At 34.8% G+C, this 12341-nt stretch overlaps 1 protein-coding gene across 1 annotated transcript in view; it reads left to right on the top strand.

Annotated features, from left to right (window-relative positions):
- Positions 1-12341, top strand: part of smc3 (structural maintenance of chromosomes 3) — a 49542-nt gene that overhangs the window by 14629 nt on the left and 22572 nt on the right. The window contains 7 exon segments of the mRNA NM_214689.1: positions 1516-1680; positions 4733-4854; positions 6450-6663; positions 6756-6859; positions 7090-7189; positions 8271-8431; positions 8527-8668. Coding sequence (NP_999854.1) covers positions 1516-1680; positions 4733-4854; positions 6450-6663; positions 6756-6859; positions 7090-7189; positions 8271-8431; positions 8527-8668 — 1008 coding nt within the window.

Here is a 12341-nt window from a genome sequence, read left to right as displayed (position 1 = left end):
TACCGCGGGAGCCGTGAATTACAAAGAGTGTCCCGCGCAGAAGAATACGAACAAGTCCCTGCGGAAATAAGGTCGCATATTCGTTTTTCCGTTTCTGAATGGTTTAGGCACAAGCCAACAGTTTGATGACGCTGTCTGAGCCTTATGTAATATTTTTTTTATTATGCATGGTAATACCTTTTTTACTTTACTTTTTTTTACTAAATCCAGCTGTATTTAGACAAGAAAAAAGGTTGTCTGGGGGATTAAAAGTCTTTAAAAATCTTACACTTAAATAAAACAAAAGGTTAGCATTTAAATTGTCCTAAATTCACTGAAATTTTGTCTTGTGGGTCTTAAATCATTTTAAATGCATCTTAGTTTTCCTTTATGTAAAGCTACCCAATCGATCCAATCACCAAAAGTTTATCACAATAAAAGCTTTAGCAAAACTCTATTTATAACTAATATTATAAGTCTGTTGTGGATTTGTTTAGTTTAATAAAGTTTTTTTGGTTATGTTGAAAAAATGTGCATGTATACAACTAGGGTCTGCTTCATTTGACACATTATTTAAAATATGTGGCTAAGAAATAACTAATTAGAATTAGTTTCTTGATAAGGCAAGGCGATTTGTTTCTCCCTGGCCATTAAAAAATCTTTGTCTTTTGGCCCTTTATACATCTGAAATTTCATTCTTGATAGTCTTAAAAGGGTCTTAGATTTGTCTTTGTGAAACCTGTAGAAAACCCTAAGAAAAGGAAAGAAAAGTATATTACAAATTTTATTGCCATTCACTATAAACATTTATTTAAAATGCTATACCTCTGTTGGGTCTACACCACCATTGCAGCACTTGCTCTAGATTACTTGCAGGTTTTTTTTTTCTTACAATCACATTTTTCACACATTTTCTGCTCAGTTAAATTTTTTACCAACATCTCAAAATGATAGAATAGTTTCTATTTCTCACAGGTGAACAACAGAAAACTGACAAACTGATCACCTCAGATACCCCTCATGTGCTTTCTTTAGGGTTGAATGCTAATAATGTGAGTTTGAATGCTATTTTACATGAAAATTATTGCTATACGTGCAAAAGATGTGATTAATATGTTTTGGTGGCAAACACATCATGCATTCTGTGTTATTTGTTCCGTCTGTCAAAAAAAAAAAATCATCTCTATTTGCTATCACTTTGCATGTAATTTGCTCATGTGGGTACTTAATTTTTACATTTGATGAGAACCCAGCATTAATATACTGTTGTGTAAGAAATACATTTAACAAAATCTTTTATTATTTTTAATATTATTATTATATCAATATGCTGCAATTAATTAATTATACATTATATTATATACGCTTCTCTGCAAAAAGATGCAAACACAATAATGGGAAAATAAGTAAGTACTTGATTTGAATACCTGAAATTCTAGTAATAACGTTAGATTTTCACTTAAGCAGCCTCTGAAACTGCTTTCATCAGCTTATTGAGTAATGTTATCTAACCTCTGTGTTTCTGTGTCTCTGTAGGAGACGGAGCGTGTGGTGCGGGAGCTGAAGTCTCGAATCTCCGCCATGAAGGAGGAGAAGGAACAGCTGAGCGCCGAGCGACAGGAGCAGATCAAACAGAGGACCAAACTGGAGCTCAAAGCCAAAGATCTGCAGGACGAGCTGGCAGGAAACAGCGAACAGAGGGTGCGACTAGCAGACGCACACACACTAACACATGCACGCGCTACAGGCACACATATGCACTCAACGCACACATTTACAAATAGTGTTATCTTGGAAATTAGAAAGTTTCTGTTTATAAAGAAATCACTCTAATTAAATCTCTATATATTTTTTTTAAATTAACAAATCTTTGAATGAATGCATCATAAATCGGTTTTCCAGCCTGTGTTGTAATCAGTAGTATAATTGCACTATTAGATCTGTCAGGTAAAAAAAAAATCATTTATGTAAAATTTTTAACCTCATAAGAGTCTCAAAAGTTACATATATACTTCCAAAACATTTTATGAAATAACAATATATTGTAGCACAGTTATTATATTTCAAAGGCTGCAGTTTTTGAGTATCTGTTCTTGAATGTATTTGAATATGCTAATTAGCTGCTCAAGAAGCATAGTTAAACAATTATTGATTATCGTAACTGATAATTGCTAGTATTTTGATTAATAGAAATGGAGATTTGTGAAAAATCTTAAACAATTTTTATTTTTGGTAATTAAAAAATTTGTTCTTGAACACATTAGGGTTGCGCAATACTGGAATTCGGTACCAGTTGATGCTGAAATTTTAAAGTGTCCATTTCCTGCTAAAATTTTAGTGCTGTTGACCGCGTTCTTAAACTACTGTTCACATGCTCCACAGAAATGACTGTGATTGGGCATAAAGGTAATTAGTTCACCGAACTTCTAGCTGTTTACTGAGTGCAACTACAGATACAGGAACACTGGATCAATTTAAAGTCACGATTCATTAGCGGCTCGCTCATATGTCAGCCTATAGACAAACCAGCTGATCGATGTGACTTTTAAACGCTCCAGTGTTGCTGTATCTCTGTTTAAACTCAGTAAACAGCGAGGAGTTCGGTAAACTGATGACCTTCACAGCCAATCACAGTAATTTCTGTCAAGCATGTGAACACAATGGCAAATGAGCGCTGTTTAAGAACACGCTCATCAGTGCTCAAATGTTAGTGGGATATAGATGTTTTTCAAACTTTAGTATTGATTGGTACTGAATTTCAGTATCGTGACAACCCTAGAACACATTAATTAGAAACTTCATTAGCAAATTATTTATGCAAAAGCATGATCTTTTTAATGTTTTGAAACTTAAAATCTGAAAATATTTTGTGAATATTCAGAAGAAAATGTTTGTTTAAAGGGACAGTTCACCCAAAACTGTGTTTTCTGTTATCAGTTACTCATCCTTCACTTGTTCTAAATATATTTAAGTTCTTTTTTTTCTTGGGATACACAGAACAGAAGATATATTGATTAAATCTGGAAGCTGGTAGCTATTGACTTTAATAGTACATATTTTTTGGAAATAAATGGATACTGGTATACTACATTTTTAAAAATATTTTCTTTTCTCTGCAACCGAAGAATAAAATTCATAAGGGGGATGAATTCATAAAACCATATGAGGGAGAGGTTTTTAGTTGGGCTACACAATATATCGTTTCAACATCCATATCACAATGTGTGTGTCCGCAATGGTCACATCGCAAGATATGCAGTGTTGAGTTCGGATTATAGTTGATCAACAATTGAGAATACATAAGATTTCTGGAGTCATTGCACAGCATTAATATAACTGTCATTTGTATGCATTTTAAAGGCATTTCAAGAGAGTGTAAAGCATTCGGACACAATAACGAACAACATTTGTTACTTTAATGAAGAATAATTTTGCTGAATTATTAATACAATAAAGACTATACAGTGTTATTTTTCCATTCAATTATTCAGTTTCTGTACCTGAATACATATAAAATATATATATTTTGCTGTATTGTAATTATTCTTGCTCGCAATTTGTTTATTATTTTTATACACCGTTCACACCCTTACAGAATCCCCCCAGTCAATCCAAATTCTAAGTCGCTATCGATCTAAAAGATCGATTTAAGCCTGATGAAACTGTATTCATATCGCAATATATATTGCAGAAAAAAAAATATCGCAATGTCAGATTTGTCCAATGTCGTGCAGATTTCTGTAGGATCATGTGAGACTGAAGTCTGGAGTAATAAAGGTAAAAATTCGTCTTAAAAAAAAAAACTGGAATAAATTATTAAATTAAATGATAAACTACTTTTTAACAGTTATTTTATAGTGCAATAACATGTCACATATTTACTATTTGTACAGTATTTTTGCTTGTTGCTTATGCTTATTTTAAAACATTTTAAATATCTTACCCCAATTTTTTGACTAAAAGTGAAGTTTATATGAATATTAGATATCATTTGCGTTATTTATTTTATCAATTAAGATCAGTTTGTTTTATCAGCATGAATTTACAGATTGTAATTAATAATTCATTAAATCATGTGTAGTTAGTCTTTTGCACCTTTTTATTTTGTGTATGTAAATGCTTATAATGATGCATTTAAAAGCACTGTTTCCTCCAACAAATACCCACCTGCGCGCTTCAGCCTTTTTGCTGCCACTGAATTAAAATGGCAATGCCTGAATTCACACACCAACACGCGTCTCTCCTACACATGCTCTCAAAACAAAAGTCGCTCATAAACACACGCCGAGCGCCAGCGAGCTGCAGGAAACGCTGGCAGCCTCTAGTGAACAGAGGGTCCGCAGTGTCTCCGTCTGCGTCACTAACTACACACGCTCACTCCAGCTCGGGCTCCACGCCAGACGCAAACACACACATAATGCTCGTGTATCCCTCTATGTGTGAAATACACACTTTCACTCAGCCGTTCTGCATCCCGCCTTGGCTTAAAGGTGGATTAGCCCCACCTGGCCAAATGTGTGTGTGTTTTCCTGCAGAGGAGAGGACGAAAGTGCGTCATTTGCCCTTTGAATGGTGAATGTGAATGCAGGTTTGCTCAGATGGAGATCCCCTTTGTTCTGCTTATGACGCTGAATATTATAAACACCTTTTTAAATAGGAGCAGCTCCTTGCGCATCTGCAGAAAATGTATTTAGGCGTTCTATAAAAAGAGCTGAATGTGATTTTAATACTCTCTTCTCTTTCTGGCCAATAGAAACGGCTGCTCAAAGAGCGACAGAAGCTTCTGGAGAAGATTGAAGAGAAGCAGAAGGAGCTGCAGGAAACTGAACCCAAATTCAACACCGTGAAGGAAAAAGAGGAGCGAGGAATTGCCCGGTAAAAGTCTTAGAAGTGTTGAAAAGGGCTCATGAAGTGGGGAATGCAGTTTTCTTTTCTATGTTGATTTGTTTTATTTTGAATCGGAAGGGTTTTTTTTGTCGCCGTTGAACTCTCTTAAGGATGTTTTTTGTAAAATGTCACCAGGAATTTTATTTTATTTTATTTTTTTAGAATTTATTAACGCTAAAAATCTTGTTTAATTAATGTTTTAATTGTTTGTTGTATTTGATTATATGTTTATCTTGTTTTATCCTGCCCCTTTTGACTAAATTAATGTTTTATTATATTTATTATTATAATATATTTTATATGTTATGCTATATTATATTCATGTACATTATTTTTCCATGTTCGTGTGTCCCTGCAATCTTTAAAGTCCAGGTAAAGTGATGATAAAATGTGTGTTAGAAAGAAAAAATCATTATTAATCACCTAGACTCTCAGCTATCAACCACTGGGGTCACTGAAAACACACCCACTAGTAGAGCTGTAATAGGGCGCTAAAAGTTAAAGGCTAAACCTGTTTCTGCGCAGAATTTTGTTTAAAATCTGCAGATTTATGCAGAATGTTTTTGGGAGTATCATAACTAAAACCTTAGTATATGAAATAAAACTTTAATGTTTAAAATGCAAATACAATTAGATCCACTTTATTTGGTAAACAAAGCAAGTCTCTCATATAATAGATCTACTAAAAGACAGAAAATATTACTTTACAAACTATATTGTAAATAAATCTAATAAACATTTTCATATTAGTCAATTATATTACTGGAATTAATTTAAAAACTGAATAAATATAAATGTACACACATTTACACAAGTAAATACACAGAATCAATGATTGGCTAAAAATCTGCGGAATTCTGCGTGCACAGATTTAGTTTGGGAATAGCTATAGGTCACTAAAGACCCAGTGGGTTCGGACAAAGATCTTCAGCTCTACCCACTAGTTGAGAAACATCAGTTTCTTAATGGATTACCTGAATGAATGCTGCTGAGGCTACCTCTAGTAATGCTAGCTTAATTGCCTTCTTAACTTAACCTTCTCGTTTTTGTGGCAAGTTTTTGATTTGATGAATCAAACATGTTTTTTCAAGAAACAGAGATCTTTCCAAGTTTTTCTTGTTTAAGAATCTTTAGCCATTTACACTTGAAGACAAAAATATCGATAAAGAGCATCACAATTAATAATTAATTATTTAAAAATGTAATCATTTTGAGTTTTTGAGAAACATTTTATTATTAAGCTGTTTTTCTATGTGTAAACTATTTAAAAACTTATGGAGATCAATATCAGTATTTTCAAGTTGTGTATGCTCCCCAAAAATCTACTTACATCTTCAAATTATTCATAAAATTTAGTTTTGACAAGTTCTTAATGAATTAACCTTCAATGAACTCTCATAAAATCTGCTGAAGCCTTGAAAATGTTCATATTTAATCAAATTTTCAAATTTTCACAATCTGATTTTACAATTCTCGCCCCTTTGTTTTGTTCCAACATTTTTTTACAAATACTATTTTGTTTCTTGCCGCAATATTTAAAGCATGTTCAGATCTTTAGTTAGGATTTTGAACCTATTTTTCAGGCTTGCTCAGGCCACACAGGAGCGCACAGATCTTTACGCCAAGCAGGGTCGAGGCAGTCAGTTCACCTCTAAAGAAGAGCGAGACAAATGGATCAAGAAAGAGCTGAAATCTCTGGATCAGGCCATCAATGACAAGAAACGGCAGATCGCCGCCATCCACAAAGATCTGGAGGACACCGAGCAAAACAAAGAGAGAAACCTGGAACAGTACAACGTAAGATTCACTATACAGTTTTGCTGTGAACATTTATTCTTGAACATCTTTCATTCGTAGCATTTCATCTCGGCTTCGCTTTTCGCCCACAGAAACTGGACCAGGATCTGAACGAAGTGAAGACTCGAGTGGAAGAGCTGGACAAGAAGTACTACGAAGTGAAGAACCGAAAGGATGAGCTTCAGAGCGAGAGAAAGTAAGATCCTTTTCTAAAACTCTTCTATGGCTTTGGTCCATGCTTCCAGCATTCTTTCTTATTTCCCATACCAGCCGTTCCTCTCCTCACCTGCTCTTTTAGTTATTAATATTCCACAAGCCATAGGTTTCTCAGCACGATGAGGCTATAGAATAGGGTGTCCTGCTGAAGCCAGGCGTAGTGTTTTTGAGCCAGAGCTGAAGGGTGTGTCTGTGTCCCTCCTCCTGCAGTTACCTGTGGAGAGAGGAGAACGCAGAACAGCAGGCGCTGGCAGCCAAACGAGAAGACCTGGAGAAGAAACAACAGCTACTGCGAGCCGCTACCGGAAAGGTAAGAAACCTAACAACTGAACGTTTAAGATGTATTTATCAGATTTTTATTACCTTTAAAAAAAAAAGAAAAAGAAAATAATTGTATATAACGTATATAATGAATAATATAACGTATATTCCATACATAAAAGTAACATAACAGTCAGTCGGACGGACGGTCACTCTACAGCGGCCTCCGGCGGCTATTCACGCGAGAACAGTGCGGGCGCAAACAGGCCTCTCGCGGATTTGCGAAAACAAAAACTGCTTGAATACGTACCTCCCGGGACGTATTTCGCTGTCTCCAGAAACATTCGCGGGGCTACGTTTCCACAATGAGCCCGGGTTGATTTTTTTTTACTTTGATATAGGGCTGTACGGTATTGGAAAAATCTGACATTGATATGCCGAGATATAAATTGTGATACGAATTTAATTTCAGCAGATGATTTGAATACCTCTGTTTTGAAAGATTTTATAAATTTAGATTAACTGGGAGTCTTTTTCTATGCATGGCATCTGCACAAATTATAAAAAATTACAAGCAAAAATAAATAAACAGTGCTTTATGGTTTTCTGGAGAGTCTAACAGTATTTAGGTACAGAAATTGAACCATCAAAAGTAAAATAAAATGGTCATCATAGTATAAATAACTGTAAATAATATCTTTATCTTTTATTCTTTAATAAACAATGTAATTCTACGATGTGACTATTGCGAATTCACACATTGCGATATCCATGCTCAAACAATGTATTGTTCAGCCCTACTTTCATAATTGCTCTAAGCCATATCATAAGTTTGATGACTTTTCTATTAATCGTGCAGCTCTACTTCTCATCATACGTGATCAGTAATATATTTAAAATCAAATAAAGGCCGCCCACACTGGTTCACCCTGTATGAAGCATATCTTCTGAGCTCAACTTGGCTGCTGGATGGTTTCTCTAGGACTGAGTCAGTCTCTAATTATAGCAGCTCTCCCACGTTACAGAAATATACATCAGGATAGATGAACTCGGATTATCACAACTTTAGATCGTCATCTGGACTTGTAGAAGTGAAAATACAAACTTTGAAATGCAATGTTTTTCTCCAGGCTATTTTGAACGGCATCGACAGCATTAATAAAGTCCTAGAGCATTTCCGGCGGAAGGGCATCAACCAGCACGTCATCAACGGCTACCACGGCATCGTCATGAATAACTTTGAGTGCGAGCCCGCTTTCTACACCTGTGTGGAGGTGACTGCAGGAACCAGGTTATTATTACCGCTCTGCTGAATCTCCTTTCTTCCTCGAATTTAAAAGTGTCCATTGGGGTAATGATGATGTTTGCGTGCTGCTGTTTTCTCAGGTTGTTTTACCACATTGTGGAGACAGATGAAGTGAGTACAAAGATCCTGATGGAGTTTAATAAGATGAACTTGCCTGGTGAAGTCACCTTCCTGCCCCTTAGCAAACTGGACGTCCGGGACACGGCTTACCCTGAGACTAATGTAAGTCAATGTACCACATATGCATACAGTATTTCTTTATCTATACAGTTAAAGTCAGAATTATTAGCCCTCCTGTAAATGTTTTCCCCCGATTTTTGTTTAACGGAGAGGATTTTTTTCAACACATTTTTAAACATTATAGTTTCAATAACTCATTTCTAATAACTGATTTCTTTTATCTTTTCCATGATGACAGCACATCATATTTTACTAAATGTTTTTCAAGATGCAAGATGCAAGTATCAGGGTATCTGCGGGGTCTTAAAAAGTCTTAAAATGTCTTAAATCTCAAAAGCGAAATTTTATGCTCTAAAAAGTCTTAAATCTAACAATATATTTTGTTGTAGGTCTTAAATCTTTTTTGACAGGTCTTATGTACAGTTGCCTCAAACCGGGCCAAAAGACGCTTGCGCAATCACCCCACCCGTCTCCCCTAACCCCGTCTCCCCTAACGGCCCGCACTCACATTACAATCAGGCCTGGGCACGCTAACGTCATCGATGCTGCGCTGTTCAGTAAGAAGCGCTGTCGCTCAGCACAGTGGAGATTTCTCTAGTTATATCACTTAGTCCTTAGGGATGCGGCGACACGCTGTCAGATATTTCGCCGAACAGATCAGCCACTTTTGATGCTCATAAACAATCATAAAACCCTTGTCCTGCAGGAATTAGGAGGTTTGCTGAAGGTGCGCAGTTGTCGTGCAGTGAGGGGTTTGCATATTTAATAAACTATGACAGTTTGCATTCACTGAACAGTAAGAATGAATAATAAATCCATATGAAACGGTCCCTTAAAAGTCACGTCTCGCTTTCAGTTTCGGCTTTGGCGCGTTTTGCACTCACACACAAGTGTACCGCGCCAAAGCCCAAGTGAACCGCACTCAGGCACACCTCTTCCAACCGAATCAGCGCACTCACACTTCTCAAACGATCCGGGAAACGGGCCTGGGCACAGTACAGATAGCATAGTGTGAGTAGGCCCAAAATTTCCTTTGTTCATATATAGCTATCCTATCTGGCCATTAACATTCAATCATACAACAATGTATGCTCATACAATCACCAAAATTCCCAACCTCAGTAATTTTTTTTTATTTAAAAAATAGCATTTTAACTATATTTACTGTAATGTTTTTATTACTTTTCTCATAGTAACATTTGTTTAAAGTTCTTTATTTATTTACTGCAGAGGATACTGACCTAACCTATATTTTTTATTATTGAATAGCTATTATTGTATTATTAAATGTAATAAATTCTAATCATTTTTTTGATTGGGCAAGTTAAATTCTTTTCCAACTGGGACAACTGAAAAAATCCTGGGCCTTTAGCCTTGTATAAGTCTAATATTTCATTCATAATAGTCTTGAAAAGTCTTAAATTTAACTTTGTGAAACCTGCATAAACCCTGTAGTAATCGGTGACATTAAAGTGACATTTAAATACTTAACTAGATTAATTGGGTTACTAGGCAGGTTAGGGTATATACATATTTTTGTAAGACTGCTTTTATTCTAGCTAAAATAAAGCAAATGAGACTTTTTCCAGAAAAAAAAATATTACAGGAAATGCCCCTTGCTCTGTTAAACAACGTTTGGGAAATATTTGGAAAAGAAAACAAAATTCACAGGATGGCTAATAATTTTGCCTTCATCTGTATGTATTTACCAAGTGAGGTTTAATAGAGCGTGTTTTATTTGTCTGTAAAGGGTTAGTTCTGTTGTTAATTACTCACCCTTATGTCGTTCCAAACCCCTGAGACATTAAGCCTTCTCATGAACACAAATTAAGGTATTTTCAATTAAATCCAAGAGCTTCCTCGTCCTCCAAAGACAGAAACGGTTTCGACTAGTGGTGTAACGGATCGCATAATTATTATTATTTTTTATCAAGGATGGGACCATTTTTCAGATCAGCCAAAAAGGGGAGAAGACAAATGTCATTTGCTTTTCATTTATTTCAAAAACAGTACTGCAAGATTTTTTTTTTAACAAACAGAACTGAGAACCTGTAATTTTATTAATATAGAAATAAAATGAAAAAATTATCAGCTGAATATAAATGAATTGAAGTTTACTGTTACTAGTACTGTTGCTGATAATGCTATATTTAGAAATCTAACGTTATAATTTGTACAATTCATATTTATTTTTAGTTTCATTGTTAATAAATGATTCAGTTATTCCCTGATAAACCTTCATGTTTCATTGCTAGATGTCTCATTTTTAAAGAATTATTCAGTGGCATGTTTTGATGGCTGGTTATCGCCACCTATTGATTAAATAATGTAATTGCTGCCTATAACTTTCATTTTTGAGCACATGACAGTGAATTTAATATTTACCATGAACATCAGTAGTTATATCTAAACTATAAACTGTCATCCCAGTGCTTCTGTTATTGACTGTAACTTCATAACTAATTCAAAAGATTAAAGACTGACAATCTCTAAAGACTCTCTTTAAACAAATCTCTTTCTTGAGTTTTGCATTTTCAGATTTAAATGCAGTGATTGGAAGGATTAATAAACTATTGCAAATCACCATCATTGATAATTTATGTTGCGTGGGTGTTGAGATCCTGATCTTTTAATGATTAATTGTGCAGCTTACACTATGTATTAATGTAGACTAAACAAGTAGTGACAGAAAACAGCTTTAATAACCTAAGAAACTCACCGCATTTCAAATAACCTACCACAACTTTCGTCATCATTACACATTTTACACATTTAGGATTAATCTAGAAAAAAATGTAATGCGCTGGTCGTGTATTCCAAATTGTTGGTACGAATTATGGATCAAACATGATCCGTTACACCTCTAGTTTTGACTTATTCCAGAAAAAGACTCTGAAGCATTCTCAAAACAGTCCATGTGAGTTCTTTGGTTTAACTGTAATCATACAAAGCTCCAAGAAAACATTTTCTAAAAAAACTCGTAAGTATATATATATTTTTTTACGACAGGCAGTAAGACATTTTACATTAGAGTCAGCAGTGCAAGTGTTGTGTTGACTGTAGTAAATGCACACCCTGATCTGACATTGAAGATATTACACTTTATTTTATTGCGCAATTCATGCTAATAAAACTTTTAGCTAAATAAACTACTAATGACCTGCTTGTTAATAGTTAGTAATGGAGTATTTGAGTTTAGGCATTGGGTAAAGTTAGGGATGTAGATAAAGCTCATAGTTAATGATTAAGTGCTAATAAACTCTGTTAATATTTTCATAACTGGCAGGTAATAAGCAAGTTGTAAATTATGAGAATTCAAATCACTTTTATTGTCCCATCATCAGTAGCACGTGTGCTATGATGCGTGAAAAGCTTAGGTGCTGATTCCAGACAGTACATATACAACGACAGTGCAAAATACAGACAGTGCTATACTATATACTCCCAAGATACTATAACATACTGCCAAAAAAAAAAACAGGACAATGTAAAATTGGCAATGTTGACAGAATTATAACTTAAATTGACTAAAGTGTTATTCATCTTTTTTTTTTTTTTTTTGGTGCACAATAATGTTTTTGAAGCTTTGCATGATTAAAGTTGAACCACTGAACTCATGTGGAATGTTTTGACAATGTTTTTAGCATTTCTCTAGAATTTGAATGCATTTTTGTCTATGAAGGTTGAGAGAACTCTTGAATTCCATGCAAAAAAA

The sequence above is a fragment of the Danio rerio genome, chromosome 22 (assembly GCF_052040795.2).
Source record: "Danio rerio strain M-AB ecotype USA chromosome 22, GRCz13ab, whole genome shotgun sequence".
Taxonomy (NCBI): Eukaryota; Metazoa; Chordata; class Actinopteri; order Cypriniformes; family Danionidae; genus Danio; species Danio rerio.
Note: the sequence above shows the minus strand (reverse complement) of the source record. Positions and strands in the feature narration are given on the sequence as shown.